General features: G+C 33.5%; 2 protein-coding genes across 2 annotated transcripts in view; both read right to left on the bottom strand.

Moving 5' to 3' along the window:
- Positions 1–240: 240 nt before the first annotated feature.
- LOC140443889 (antichymotrypsin-2-like) lies at positions 241–7398 on the bottom strand. Its single transcript, XM_072535389.1, has 2 exons — positions 7094–7398; positions 241–1557 (listed from the first exon to the last, which is right to left on the bottom strand). The coding sequence occupies exon 2, from the start codon at positions 1545–1547 to the stop codon at positions 360–362; it is 1188 nt and encodes a 395-aa protein (XP_072391490.1). The 5' UTR covers positions 1548–1557; positions 7094–7398; the 3' UTR covers positions 241–359.
- Positions 7399–12823: 5425 nt separating this feature from the next.
- LOC140443886 (inter-alpha-trypsin inhibitor heavy chain H4-like) overlaps positions 12824–16436 on the bottom strand; it is an 81291-nt gene continuing 77678 nt past the window's right edge. The window contains exons 14-15 of the mRNA XM_072535386.1: positions 14536–14707; positions 12824–12975 (exon numbers count right to left, since the gene is read on the bottom strand). Coding sequence (XP_072391487.1) covers positions 12930–12975; positions 14536–14707 — 218 coding nt within the window. The 3' untranslated portion in view covers positions 12824–12929. The remainder of the gene's footprint in view (positions 12976–14535; positions 14708–16436) is intronic.

Here is a 16436-nt window from a genome sequence, read left to right as displayed (position 1 = left end):
GAGTAACAGTAGGTGCAGGTTGTATAATACAAGCTAATAAAAGAAAATTCTTGTGGAAATGGGAAGCTACACCAATAACAATAATAATGGTTAAAAATGTCATGAGTAAACCAAAAGCTTAATCTTTGCTACTGGAGCGAACAAGGATTAAAAAGAAGAACGAAATGAGTGTTTCTGAGAAGAATTATCACAAGTAACTGAAAGGTAAAGTAATTATAAAAGGTAAAGTAAATAAACATGTACAAAATATAATATTTATTAAGTCAATACATATTTTATAAGATAAAGTGAACATACTATGACATTTATAAGTTAACTATGGGAACTGTACATAAAATTGTGGTGTCATGACTTGCATCCTAAGGACTATATTTTCCAGCAAACAATATAACATTATTATATTTAATAAAGTATACAAAGGGATGATCGGCGAAAAACTGTATCGGATCTTCGAGAAAGAAACGTGCCGACTTGGTTACAACGAGAACAGCGGTGGCAGCAGCTGCTTCGACACCACTTTCAGCAACTTTAATGAAAGCTTTTTGAATTACCTCAGAAACACGTAACTCTTTGGCGTTCTTTGCCAATCCACTAAGCTCGGCGTCCGAGTTAAAGATCTTTTGAACACCCAACGATTGAAGAATGTTTTTTAAATTCAACTCCGTTTCAACAGTAAACTTAGGTAGTTTTAAATGTACTGGTACATGAGTATATGGCTGAGGTTCAAATACTTTTTCAATGTTATTTTCTAAAGCAGCTATGCCATCTTTTTTGTTAGGTAAAGCAACACTAAAAACAAGACCATCACTTTTGAATGGAATTTCCAAAAATTGAGTGTCTAGGCCTTTATTTTCATAATGTCTAAATACTTCCGTCATTGTCATTGTTGGTTGATCTATTTGCTCGGAAGGTGTTCTGTAAAATTTATCTGTTACAGTGTTATAATCTTTAAAAGTAGTAGACCATTTAGCACTTAGATATAATGTATTAATTAAAGTCATCATAGTGTCACTGTTGAGATACTCAGGTTTAATGAGATCTTTAATTTTTTTGTTTGTTTGATTTTCCACCCATTGATTAATTATGTTAGCAGCCTGTGCACTCTTTGAGAAATCTACTTGTTCCAGTCCCGATAAGTAAATACTTTCGGCGGTCTTTTTAAAATCATCTTCCAAGTTGATACCGTTGGCTACATATATTTTATTAGCTGATGCTAATATTGCATTCTTATTGTTGATTTTAAGTTGTGGTAAAAGTTCCTTAAATCCTTGTTGGATAGTCTTTTGCGATTCTGGAAGGTGTAGTGCAGATACTATCTCGCTTCTAGTATCTCCTTTCGCTCCTTCAGAAGTTAGCGCTAATACCGTTTCAACGGAAAGGGGACTGAAAATAATACTTCCATTCCTAGTTTTAAGAATTTCTTTATACACATTTGACGTAAGTTGTTGATTTCCAATTGCTAATTGTTGGAGTGGACTTTCGACGTCTGATGGTGCTGCTAGTGTTGTAGATATAATAAGTGCTAAAATGATGACAGGCTTCATCATGAACTGTTATCTGAAAATACAAAAACATACGTTTAATATTATAACAATTACCTTTTATACATATCTAAATATAAATTTAAAGCAGTGCATTTTAAAAAGTTGTTGTGTGTTATTTTAGTTTTAAATTATCTAAATGTACCAACGATTGTAGGATTTAAATTTGGTTATTAGTATTATTTGTATTTTAAGGATATCGAGTGAAAACAAAGAATATATGCCTCATTTTAGTTGTTAATTTACAATAATTAAGGAGAATCAGAAGTCTTCCACTAAGCAAAGCAACATATTTTATTTATTTAATATCCTTCAGCGAAAATGATAAACAAAATGATACCAGATTTCTGGAAAATTCAAAAAATAATGCTGTTGAAGTTTCAATTAAGATTTGACGGAGGAATACTGATTTGATATCCAAGAAAGACATTTCGGATCGTTAATAAACCGAGGACATCTTTGGACATGCTCTAGATGAAGCACAAGAAGGAATAAAAGTCAATGGAAAAATCGTGAACAATCGTGATAAAGTTTTATGTATATAGTGTACTATTACACGGCGTGGAAGCTTGGACGTTAACAGTCAGCTCGTTACGACGTTTAGAGAACTTTGAGATGTGGGTATTTCGTCGTATACTGAAGATTCCATGGACCAACCGCGTTAGAAATGAAGAAGTATTAAAGCGTATGAATAGAGAACGTGAACTCACAGAAATTGTCAAGAAGCGTAAAACGTCTTATCGTGGACACATATTTAGACACGACAGGTATAACTTCCTTCAGCTTATTATAGAAGGGAAAATAGAAGGCAGACGCGGCCCAGGTAGACGACAAATGACCTGGCTGCGCAACATCAAAGATTGGACAGGATTAGACTTTCAAAGTTTAATAAGGAAAGCCCAAAATAGGGAAGACTTTGCAGAGGTCATCGCCAACCTTCGCTAAGAAGACGGCACCTAAAGAAAAATAAACCGTTGAGTCAAATAAGTAGATACTATAAGAATCAATCAGGTTACTGAGTAAACTAAAAGGAGAGTTTTTAACATACCTTAAACTAAATAAAAAAAAACAATCAGATAACATAGAAGAAATTTTAAAAAATTGTGATGTAAATCAGATTAAACATATTCGATAAAGAGGGCTGCTAAATTATTAGTCTTTGTAAGGTTCTGATTATATTTTTCAGTACTATAAATCAAAATTTTTTTATCAGTGTATTGTATTTGTATTGTATCGCAAACAGCCAGGGGTGACCCGTCCGGGTAGGCAAGGTAGGCGCCGCTTAACCTCTTTAAATGTACTATAATACATTATTTTTGATTAAAAATTACTAATTTCAAAATAATGATTTATACATTTTGACATAATACCTATTTAAAATAAAAAAAAGCACCCTGAAATTTTAGTTCATTCTCTCCGAAGTAGTCATTTTGCGCTCCACTTAGTAGTTGAGAGGCGCTTCAAATTTTTGCCTTAAAAGAGAATAAAACGTCTATCCATCTCTCTGTCTTACGTTTACGCAGGAACAACACGGCTTCATGGATCTTCTTCTTTGTGTGCCGTGCTTGTATTCAAGCGTTGGCTATCGTCATATTGACAAGCTGATGAAATGATTCTCGGTCGGCAGCTAGATGAAACAGTTCCTCGACCGTTCGACCTGTCCATTGTCTAATGTTACGCAGCCAGGACAGTTGTTTTCTTCCGACCCAACGTTTTCCTTCGACTTTGCCCTGAATGATTAACCGGAGTAAGCGATATTTAGGTCCTCTCATTATATGACCGAAGTATTGGACCTTTCTCATTTTGATGATGTTGATCAATACTCGCTCTTTGTACACGGTCTCTAGCACGCGTTCGTTAGATATGTGTGCTGTCCACGGGATTCTGAGCATGCGTCCAGGTTTCACAACCATAGAACAAAGTGGACCAGACGTAGCACTTCAATACTCTTAGACGTGTGGTCAACGACAGACTTCTACTGCATAATACAGAACGCCAGTTAATAAAGTTTTTCCGTGCGAGTTCTATTCTGGTCGAAATTTCCTCGTCACTTTCAACCCTGCAGTCAATCCAGCTACCCAGATATCTAAAGTGTTCCACCCTTTCCAGGATTTTGTTATCTAATCTTAGTACTGAGTCTTCGATATTAATTTTTCCGATCACCATCCATTTTGTTTTTTTTTTGCGTTGATTGTTAAGCCCTTTTCAGTGCATTGGTTGTTTACAGCATTCAACAGGGTTTGAAGATCTTCTAGACTCTCTGCCATTATTGCGGTGTCATCGGCGTATCTGATGTTGTTAATAATTTCACCACCGATCTTAACACCTTCGCGGCGATTATTTAACGCTATTTCAAAAACTGGTTCAGTGTAGGCATTAAACAACATCGGTGACATAACACATCCCTGTCTGACACCACGCTTAATAGAAACTTTAGCTGAAACCTCTTGGTCCACCTTAACACAAGCGGTCTGATTGTAGTAAAGATTTTTAAGCAATCTAATGTCATACGTGTCCAGACCAACTGAGTCTAAGCATTGAAATAATAATGTATGTGGTACTCTATAAAAGGCTTTTTCGAAATCTATAAAACATACGTAAATATTTTTCCTAAACTCAATGCTCTTTTGTAAGAGTATTCGCATGCAAAAAAAAGCTTCTCGAGTACCCATACCGTTTCGGAAACCAAACTGCTCATCACCAGTTATCCCCTCACAAAGTTTATATATGCGACAATGCAATATTTTCATAAAAATTTTGCGCGTGTGACTCATTAAACTGATAAGTCGATAGTCGCTGCACTGTCTGGCATTCTTTTTCTTGGGAATAGTTATAAATATCGATTCTAACCAGTTGTCTGGTAATTTGCCGCTGCTGTATATCTTATTAAAGAAGGATGTGATAATCGCAACACTCTCATTATCTAATAGTTTTAACAATTCTGCAGGTATTTCGTCAGGACCAGAAGCCTTCCTTCGTTTCGCTTAGTCGATAGCCTTCTGAACTTCTGAGATTAGAATCGGTGGGCCTGTATCTCGGTTAGATGTTATTTCTTGGTAGATTCTTTGGTCATCGTTAAATATTTCTATTATGTAATTTTCCCATTCGGTACAGCGCTCTTTTTTATCACTTAAAATTCTACGACCAGAGTCTTGTAATATATTTTGCCCATAAGTTCTGCTTTTGCCTGTTAATTCTTTTAGTTTTTTATGCAAATGGAAGCTGTCGTGTAGTTGCTCCAGTTTCTCAATTTCTAAACAGGATTCTTGTAGCCATCAGTCTTTTGCTACTTTAATTCTTTTTCGGATTTCTTTATGTATTTCATTGTATTTTTCTCTGTTTATGGATTTATACTGCCTCCGAACGTCCATTAGATCTAAGATGTCTTGTGTCATCCAGTCATTTTTAACTGTTGGTCGTCTTAGAAGATTTTCTCGAGATGCAGTGGTTATTGTGGTTTTCATTTGTTCCCAGCAATCATCTATTTTGTTGGTATCTTCTAGTCTAATTTCGTGGAACTTGTCGTTAATTTCTTGAGAAACCTTATATAGAGTGCATGGGTCTTGGAGTGCATATAGTGATATTTTGGAGGTTTTCTGATTTTTACAGACTCTCTTTAGCTTAACTGTGATTGTAGAGCACAGTAGAGTATGGTCTGACCGAATATCGGCACCTGGGTAAGTCCTGACCGATTTTATGCAGTTTTTAAATCGTTCATTGACTGTTATATAATCAATTTGATTTCTTACAATATTGTCTCCTCGATCGCTTGGAGACTTCCAAGTATATAGTCTACGTTTTGGTAGATAAAACCATGTATTCATAATTACAAATTTTTCCTCTTGGCAGAACTGCACCATTTGTTCTCCTCTTTCATTGCGTTGTCCTAGATCGAACTTTTCAGTAATATTGAGAGTACTTTCTGATCCCACTTTTGCATTGAAGTCCCCCATGATAAGAGTAAGTTCATGTTTTGCTTGTCATAGCTAAGGCTTCCGATATAAGTTGGTAAAATGTTTCAATCACGGCATCTTCTTTGTCCGCAGTAGGTGCGTATACTTGTATTATATTTATATCCACTGGGAATGCAGCTAATTTAATTAGTATTCATGGATAGTCAGTGAATATTCTTCTTTTCATAGGCCATAAATCCGCCTGCTTTCGGCGGGCTTCGGGCTATGAATATTTTAAACGATATTAATAATCTTCAGTTTGATTGAAACACTTTTTTTAAGGCGCCAAAATCAAGAATAATTATAAATTATTGTAATGGGCCTTCCTTTGCCAAATTTACAGATAATATGGCATGAAAGCGATAAATGTTTATGCCGTAGCTATTTTAGAATATCACTTTTTTGTTGGTCTTGTCTACTGCTTTCAAATTTGAATCAAAGTGTTTGGGTGACTAAGTGATATTCAGAATTGAAAAATTTATCAGTTAGTGTCAAAAAACATGATCTTCGAAAGAACATTAGAAAGTTCGTTTTGGAGATTTAAAATAATTTTTCGTAATTTTTCTTATTTAAAAAGAATTAAAAACTATTTAAGAAACGCAATGTCACAACATCGACTGACAGCTTTGTCTTTACTTTCAATTAAGAAGGATTTTCTTTCAATTTTGTGTAAAAATGAACAATTTTACGACACAATTATAAATAAGTTTGTTTCTACTAAAGACAAGCGCATTAACTTAATTTATCGGAAATAAAATCCGGTGTTCTAAAATTTTTTGGTAAGATATTTTGGTAAAAAATGGTACTTCGATACCCTCAAAAAAATACTTTTTCAAGCTTTTCCACTTTTCCGATCGGCCGGCATCCTAAGCTTTTTAAACATAATTGATATCTGGCTGATGGTTTATCTCACAATCTGCAGCAGCGCTGTGGGATACTGCGGTCAAAATACACACTAGCGAATTTTAATGACAGACAATAGAGGGACTTCTTAAATGCCCTATTCTCCTGAGTAGTAAGAATTTAATAGTTTCCTTCTATAAATGCAATCGCAAGATCGAGTGACGACCTGACGGACGAGCCGAGGGTGGCAAGGAAGGTATATGTGTCGCCTATTCGCATACTGAGGTCAAGAGCCGCCACTGCAAACACCAGTGGAAAGATGAAACATAATAAATAATGACTAAATATCAGCAGACTGAAAAAATAGCCATAATATCGGGGATATTTAAATCGTAAAGTAAAAAAGAAAGACCGCCAGCTTCATTTTCTAGGATAGAAATAACTTATGTTATGCCCAAAGATGAATGTTGATGACTGGTAAACTAGATAAAATAATATTGCATATTCTTTTATGATGGTAATTTAATTTTATGTTTAGTTTTCTTTAAGATTTTGAAATAAATTTTTTGAATTTATAATAATTTACTATAACTATTATAACACAAAATCGCATAAATAAAATTCGAAAAATAAATATGGTGTATTTAAGAAGCCAAAAAAGGTATTATTTATAGATTTCCAAAACCTTGAATCTTGCATGATTTATATTTTACGTCACCATATGCTAGTAAAAATTAATAATATATAGATACTTACATAATTACTATTATTTAACACCTCTCTTTTCTACTTTCTCACACTACCGACTGAATAAAGTAGCGATGAATAAATCGTTATATATGCAAACAATGTCAGTTGGGTTATCCCAGATAAACGCACTAAAAACATTTAATTTAATATGACAAATCATTATTTACAAGTATATCATTTCCAGAAAGAGAATTTAAAAGGTTTTCTGGTGTAGATTAATCAGGGTTATCAGAATACTGGAAAATAAAACCATTTAAAACAAAAGATTAGCACATCCAATACAACAAAAATTAGTATCCCATAATGCTTGTTCAATAAAAACCCATGTTTTGTCAGGTTAGCCTTGGAAACAATTGTAATCACTCAACTGACGTTCTGCAACTAACGTTCACTGTGACGTCTTTAAACTTCACACCGATCAGTTGCTATCATTTGTATTTTATTGGGATTTTAAACATCGCTGTCCTGGAAGTAAAATGACACAATTATGAAATTAAAAAAAAAATGATTTTATTGTATTGGAGGAATGAAAACTGCATTTTCGTCGTAAGTGCAGTTATGAGGATTTACAAATATGTAGAAAGTGCAGTTTTGATCCCTTCAATATAATAAAGTATTTTTTCAAAATTTTGCAATTGTGTCAATATACTTCCGGAACAGCGATATGGTGCCTTAAAAATGGTGTTTCTTTTTAACAATCCGTCCAAATATAATCAGCGTGCCGTCATTAATTTTTTGTGAGTAACCATTGCAAACCATTGCAAACTGAAACTGTCAAGGAATGGCGTGAAAAATTTAAGAGGAAAGAAATTTAAAAAAAAAAAAAAAAAAGATTTTTAATTTTAGAAAATGTTAGTATTGTCGACATATTTTATTAGATTGTATCTAGTATGCCTTTTTGACGCGCATCGCCCCACCTCTAGTTAATATTAAAATTTGCTATTGGTGGTTGTACTGAAAGTGTCCATATTGGTTGTAGAAATTTTTTTTAACCCATTAAGTACTGAAAAGTGTGGAATTTGCTGTAATTTTTAATGTTTTCTATAATAAGGATGTCCAAATATTGTATACAACTAATATTTTAAATACCCGTCTGGTAATAACAATATTACACGATGAACCATATATGACACAGTAGTCAACTGTACTACGAGGTCTGGCTATTCAATAACGAGGCGCACAGAAGGCGTCCTAGAGGGGAAGAGTGGGAAATGAATGCAGCATTGGATAGCTGTAAGTGTCTACTCTTTCAGTATGAAAACAGGTTTTGTCGCTGTAGTAGTATTTTTTCTGTAGAGGTTAGAAAAGAACGTTTTTTTTTTTCGTGCAGATAACAATGTGTGACCAAAAACATGAGCAACTGATTAATGTGAAATTTCTCGTTAAATTAAAAAAAAACTTCGACTGAGTGCTATAATTTGTTGAAAAAGGCTCATGGTGAGAATTCTCTATCTCGTGCGCATGTTTTCGAATGGTATAAACGGTTTTCTAAAGGCAGTGAGAGCGCCGAAGATGACCAATGTTCAGGTCGACCTGTCTCTGTTTCAACTCCGCAAACAGTGACCAAAATAAATGAAATTGTGCGCGGAGATCATCGTATGAGCAATCGGATGATTGCTGAGACTATAAATGTCAATAAAGAAACTGTCGATGAAGCAAGTCTGTGCGAAGTTGGTCCCAAAAAATTTGACCCCTGACCGAAAGCTCGTCCGTCAACAGATCTGCTCAGATTTTCTTGAGAGGTTACATGAAGAGCCTGAATTAATGGAAAAAATCATCACTTGCGATGAAACCAGGATATTCAAATACGATGTTGAAACTAAGCGACAATCCAAGCACTGAAAAACTGCTGCATCGCCAAGAATGAAAAAGCAAGGATGTCAAAATCAAAATTTAAAGCCATGCTAATCGTTTTTTTTTGACATTAACGGCATCGTGATAACTGAATAGGTTCTAAAGGGTCAAACTGTAAATCAAACTTACTATTTGAAAGTTTTGGCAAATGTTTTGGTTTGGTTTTTGGTTTAGATGTACAAAATTTGATATGATTATTTCATTTTGTATTTGATTAGCCTGCATGTAAAACACTTACTGTTTAACAACTATTTGTAGTTTACGTTTAAACATATTACCTGAAATATTTATGTTTTTTTTTCTTGCATTTGAGCTTAAGTAGTGCTTAAATTTGGCATTTTATGTAGCGACATACTAGGATATGAAGCATTGTCTAGAATAGTTATCGAAGGTTGTACAAGATTCTTTTACTGGTCTTCAAACCAGTGTAGAAAATTATCTTTATTCATTTTCCCATAGTAGTCAGATAGTTTGGTTTTTGAAGAATATATGACTTGTACCCCATCAGTAAATCATACCCATAGCACCTCACTACCGCATACTCACTAGCAGCATTGGTTATAATATATCTGTAAAAAAACTTAACGGTTTTATATACTTAATAAACCCAATACTGTTTTTGTGGTTCTGACACTTCTTTTGTCTTCATTTTTTCATGACCGACATATTGTTCAATTTTGGAAGATCCAAGAATTTAGCAAAAAAGACCACTGCGATATCTGCTGTGGCTACAGAACAAAAATGTTACTGAGATCTTATACAATAGGCAAATTGAGCGTAAAGATGAGGCGAGAAAGGAGAAACCCAAAGACAAGGCAAATCAAGATCCATCTGTTGGTGTTTACGATTGACCTACAAGCTGTACCACTTTGTCCCTTTTTTAAAGCGTCGAAACTGTATTAAAAATGAAACTTTCGGTACACAACCTAGCTATTTATAATCCAGAAAATCATGACGGATTTTGCTTTTTGTAAGACGACACTTTATGTAAGACCTTAATGCTGATTTTGCAGTATTTTGTATGATTTCATTATACATAATATTGACAGAACCGTAGTAAAAGAGGTAATTTTCTACAGCAATGGTTGAACATACCAAAACTGCAATGCAATTTTATCTAATGGATGGATTGCTTCTCGCGTCAGTAAAAACAGGATTAATTATTACTCAAAAGTTTTTAGAAAAGGGTCATATCCAAATGGAGTATGCCTCGATGCACACCACGATTGAGTGACATGTAAAAAATAGGGAGATCTATTTAAATATGGTTCAAACACTCCTGACCATCGAGCTGCGCGAAGGCGGAGTCAAATTCACGTAAAGGTAGAAAGGTTCTATTGTAAGTGGAATTATACAGTGCATAGTACAATGCGTTTCGCATGGAAGTGGGGACCAAACCAAATTTCGTCTACTGCGTCGTGGTCAGGAGTGCTTGCACTATCTCTACCAGCAGAATACGTAGAAGTATGTCAGACAGCTCCTACGTATCCTAGACCATACCAAGTTGTAGCATTTGAAATTTATTGGAATCCCCTCGTATATGTGTTAAGTGAAATCCCTTTATATAATGCATTATAATAACGAAGAATTTTTTCAATGTTTCTTAGTTCGTATCCTTCAATTTAAAACCCAAATAAATCTTTCGTTCTTTTTAGGTCGCCGCCGTCGATAATAAATCATTTTATTGTTTGTTTATGTCACAGGCGCAAATTTCTTCGATATTTCTTTGTTCAAACCGCCCGATATTGCGTTTTCAAATTAAGAATTTACGTCTTAATTTCCGTTGTGTCTTGTTTATGTGTCTTAAACCCAAAGTGTTTTGTTTATTCCAACTTATGCGATCAATTTTTTAAGATAATTTCGTCACTTTCGTTGGAGCCGCGGTGAAGAGCGGTGGTCTTCAGCGTTATGTCCAAATTTTACGTCAAATTTGAAATGTTCCTCGTTGTTCGTCTTTTTTTATGAAAAATATGTAAAATATAGTAGCAGTTTAATGGTTCAGTTACAGTTTTAAATGAGTTTTGAAATGTTGCCATTGTATCCAGTTGTACCTTTTCCTGTTTTTAAGAAGCCAAGTCCAGTTTAATTTCCAAGGTTTGTGTTCCAGTGACCCATTTTCCTTTTTGTTCGTGTGTCAGAGATTCCGTCATTGTTGAGTTTTTAAGAAGTCCAGTTTACAGCGCAATTTTTGTGAAATCCAGGTAACTTTCAAATTTTAAAGTAAAGACAAACATTTTTTTAATAATAAGAATTTGCTTTCATAACAAAAAAGATTTGTAATAATTAATAAATTGTAAAATTTTAGGGTTTGACTTTAGCTGTCAATTTATTTGTTCAGTTTTTTTTTTAATTTAATGTTAACTCACGACAGCTAGTTTTATTATTTTTGATTTTAGTTTGTTTTATTTAAAAAAAAAGGTTAACCTCTGTGCGGTAAATTTTATAAGTTTATAATAGTATCTCCAACTCCTGGAATTTGTAAACAGATGAAACATGTAAGTCTTTTTTGTATTTTTGTATTTTGCGACTATTGTTGTATTATTTTTTCACTGTCTATTTTGTAACTGTTTGTGGTGACACAAAAATAAATGTCAAATTTTGTTTCTTAACATTTTGTTTATTCTTTTTTTAACTAACCCTTTTTTGAGTTTCCATTTGGAAAATATATGTTTTTTATGTTTAATAATTATATCTCAAGTTACAACTAGTTGTTGTAATAGTTATAATTAGGCACCTTGAAGTGGCGCTCTTTATAAATTACTAGATGTGTTTCCTGTTTCTTTTTATTTTGTCTCAAGAGATTCATGACCGTTTGATTCATATTTTTTGTAGTTGCCCCAATCCAACCCCCTTGTCTTTTACTTATCCACGACCCCAGCTCTCCTACCAAAACCTGAGTGCCGTTCGCATATGTTTCGATTATTTTACTTGCCCTATCTTCGCCCCCATAGTTTCTGTCCCCAATTTTCTACCCCCATAATCTTACCCTATGGTAGGCAAAATATATTAGTTACAAAGTAAAGTACTTGGAATACGAGTTTTTATTAAAATTTAAAGATGTCCCTTATGTAAACTCAATACGTCCTGGTAATCGTGTTGGACATCCTGTTAAAGTGGATTTGTGTGCAATACAATACTATCCTGAAGGTACGATGCAAGTGAAGAAAAAATTCTCAGATATTTACGAGAATTTACCCAGGCGAATTAAAAAACCGGAAGCCTCTGACAGCTTCATGAAATTATTAACCATAAGGAATTCTATTAAAATTCATAAATTTGACGATCTTCAAGAATTAAAGATGATCATTCCAAAAGATATTCATTTATTTTACGATGATTTTACGATTAAAGATAATCAGTTTTAGTTTTAATGCATTGTTAACTTATTTTTTTAAAAATTGTTAATAAAAGTTTACCCTTAATATTGTATTGCTTGTTTATAATACACGAAATACTCGTATAAATACTAACTCATGTTGTGTGAAAATCACGTAAGTCACGGTACTACGCCATAGTAATGATTTCTTAAAAAAGTGTTGTGTAACGTAAAAAAGTATTGCCTTCTAAACATACTTTTCGATAAAATATTTAAATTTTTCGATACTCTAACTAAAAAACAGTTTTAACTGTTTCAAATAAAATTTGCAATTTTTGACAAACAAGGGTTTCACTCTACGCCATCGATATGCAACGATGACAGAACACCATTGAAATAGACCTTAATAACAGTTTGCTGGCTTTTTACAGTCTTCTTGTGAATTTATAATAATAATAATAATAACGAGTAGAGAATATAGTAGAAAAAGAATAGAATATAATTATATGTAATAGAATAATTTAAAATAGGCCAAAACAGATTATGACAATATAAAAAAACAAACGTAAAAATGAATTTATTTATTAAAAAAAGAATTTCCTTCCATTTACAAAAAACAACTTTTAACAACTTCTAAATTTCATTACAAAATAATAACAATCAACAATAATCTTAAGCAGCCACTTCAGGTTTCTTGGGACAGCATACTCCAGCATATCTGAAAAATATATTTAGTTTAATATAAGTTATAATTAAAACTATTAAACTATTTATTAAAATGGAGATTACTTCATAAATGTATATGTTCAATACCAAAACAAAGTATTAAACAGTGTACAGAAATGTACGGTGTGTAAACAGAAAAAATGTAGAGGCAAATATATCTACAAATAATTACCACTAGAGGTAAGACACATATATCCCATTGTTTCACCAACCGATGTATACCCTGCTTAAAGAATTCTTGTGGCTGTTGCTGGAAGAATTCTTTTACTGTATCTTGTACTTCTTCGTCCAACTGAAAACTACTACCAGTTAACGTATTCTTCATATAGATACATAGATAAATCGGGACTATAGAGTGGATGCTCTCTTCTCTATTTCTTTCGTTGTATTTTGTTGTAGATTTTATTTCTTTGACAACATAATGCCGAGCATTGTCTTGCAGAAGAATAACACCATAATAGAGCATCTCTGGACGTTTTCATCTTATTGCTTGATGGAGCTTGTTCAAAGTTTCAAACCGACCCCTTCCAATCCCATAATTTTGTACCACACTGTATATATAACAAAAATCGAGGATCTATGAATGGTGTGTATAAGTTAGATTGACCACATTAAATGAAATTCGTGATGTGATGAGACTAGTTAAATTGTGTAAGTGATTTTGGAGATATTATGTTGAGATGATATGAGAAAAGAAATAAACAAAAACTCATAGACGCCAGTATAACTGTAAAATCTAAGAGTGGCTAAATAGGTCCTATGTATACACTTCTTCTTTAGGTTCCTTCTTCTATCGAAGGTTGGAAATCATCATCGCTATTATAATTTTATTGGCCGCGCTTCTGAATTATTCTAATGAGCTGCAACCGAACCACTCTCTCAAATTTCTTAGCCAGGATATTTTGCGTCGTCCTGGGTTTCTCTTTCCTTGTATATACACAGACAGGCGCAACTCAACTTGCTTATTATACAGTGAGATTTGTACTGCGACTACCACGTTCCCCAATTCCTAGATATAACACCATCATCCTGCTTCATGCATCATCATACAGGGGAAAGTTGTTGCTTAAACTATGGCTCAAAGATCTGACGAATTCTGACGGATTGTAGCTTTAGTACGGTATTTTCGTACTGCCGTATTTGACAGCATTATGTCGTAACTAGTGGAAATAAAATGGATATCGAGACAAAACGAAATAATCCAGAAGACTTAGAAAAAGAAATAAGTGACTCTGCAGTCTACAAAACTTACTCTTGCTATGAGCAGATTCGATTTAATACTGTAACAAGTACATTCCAGAGCCAAGACAGATTCTATGTATCAGATCTGCTAATTACACCGAGGACTTGTATGTTAGTCAAATAGTTGTACTATAGCAGGTGGGAAATAGACGGCTTCTTGGAAAAAACGGACCATAGGCTTTGAGAAAAAAACTGTATTAAAATGCCTAGACGATTTTGTTTTTGCCGAAAACTGGAAGACCTCATATCTTACAATACATGCACTTATAATAGTATATTAAACAAAATTAAAATAACCAAAATAACTTACTCATTTTGTACGACACAGGAGAAAGTCTTGTATACTTCAAAATCAGTCAGTTCTGGGAATACTTGAGGACAATCTTTAATAAGAGAGCAAACACCTTCTTTGCCTGCGGGTGTTTTTGCACAAGCTTCAGTGGGAGTAATTTTTAGTGAATCGTCACCAAGTTTTAATTCACCTGTAAGGAAGAAATATATATAAAATTAGGCTAATGTTTGTGTAATATACATTTTTATTATAATATATAATATTAAGTCAATTTAAAATATTCAAAACTGTCAAGATATGCAATCGATGTTCTATCGATCCACTAAAGCTCTTACTAATATTTCTCTTACTCACATTTCCGGCACGTATTTTTTACTTTCGGTTATTCTATGAAACTAAATTAATCGTTTCTAGGTTTCTACATTAGGTTTTGTTAAAGCGTTCCTTCTTTTTTCATTTTTTCAAATAGCTATATCCCCTGAATTGTTTGGTTTTGATGTCTTCTATACTTACCTCCCACAAATTTATGCATGCTGTCAATTTTTACACTTTATACCCCTGTCCCTTAGCAGAGACTTTGGAGCCTAGAATATGATATGAGCATGAACACGTAGAAAGTAAGGATGACTTAACTCCGGATACCAGGTGCCACTCAGGTTTTTTAGTATTGTCTCGACATACCGGTTTATGCCGGGAGTGACTATGGATTCGCTACCTTTTCGTGAGACTAGGGTGTAGCAACAAACAAATGAAATTGTATCATCACTTATTCCACCATATTACATATTAATGTAATGTATTATGTCTTGGCACTTATTATATAAAGTCGTTATGAAAAATATAGTGTCTTAAAGACAGTAAAAGTGTCTTGAAATATAGTAAAATGCTGATTTACTTCACAAATATGTTTTATTCCCAAATCTGCTAATCTGTATATATACTAAAGCCACTTGGAATGTTGCCATGTTTTATGTTTCTTTGTTCTATTATATTCGCTAATTCTTGTTATATGAAATATCACATAGTCCTGTTTCTAAGTCGTAAAGGCACTATTAGCTCCAGGTCCATTTGACAATTTACCCTTTGACGTCAACCTTTTAATATTTACTTTTTTAGCTTACTTATTTTTAATGACTCGTCATACCGCACGATCTAACGAGCCGTTCTAGAGCTGAACGATGCCAGAATGTGAAGGGGTAGCCAATTGCCACAACCTCTACTGTAGACTCTCTCTCTCTCTATATATATATATATATATATATATATATATATATATATATATATATATATATATATATATACACCACTCCAAGAAATTAACGCACCACTTCAATAAATCAATTTTATTTGTAAACAGGCACAGAATAAAAAATAAAACTTCACCAGATTTATTCTACATTTTATTAGTAATTATAACAATTTGTCTAATCGTCAGAAAATGTTGAAGTACAGGAGAAAAAAAATAAAACGGAAAATTCTAAAAAAATAATGATAAGAAAAGTAAACTAAAATATGAAACAAGTCTTAATAACGAGTGTTTCCACCTCTACTACGTATAACAGCCTCACATCGTTGGTCCATACTTAAAATTAATTGCCGTATTTCATTTTATTCTAGTTCTTTCCAAATTTGGATCAGCCTCTCTCCCACTTCCTGTAAGTTGTTTGGTTGGATCGGTGTCGCTCTTAATCGCCCACCAGGGATATTCCAGAGATTTTTAATCGGATTTGAATCCGGACTATGTGCAGGCCATTCCATAGTGTTAATTTCTACCTCTTCTAGATAATTTCTGACGATCTGTGAGGTCTGGCATTATCTTGCATTAGTAAGAAATTTTCACCGATATAAGGAGCGAATGGTACTACATGTTGCTCCAGGATCTCCAATATGTACCTTTCAGCTGTAACAGTTCCCTTTTG

Source organism: Diabrotica undecimpunctata, chromosome 6 (genome assembly GCF_040954645.1).
Source record: "Diabrotica undecimpunctata isolate CICGRU chromosome 6, icDiaUnde3, whole genome shotgun sequence".
Lineage (NCBI taxonomy): Eukaryota > Metazoa > Arthropoda > Insecta > Coleoptera > Chrysomelidae > Diabrotica > Diabrotica undecimpunctata.
This window is presented reverse-complemented; position numbering and strand designations above follow the sequence as displayed.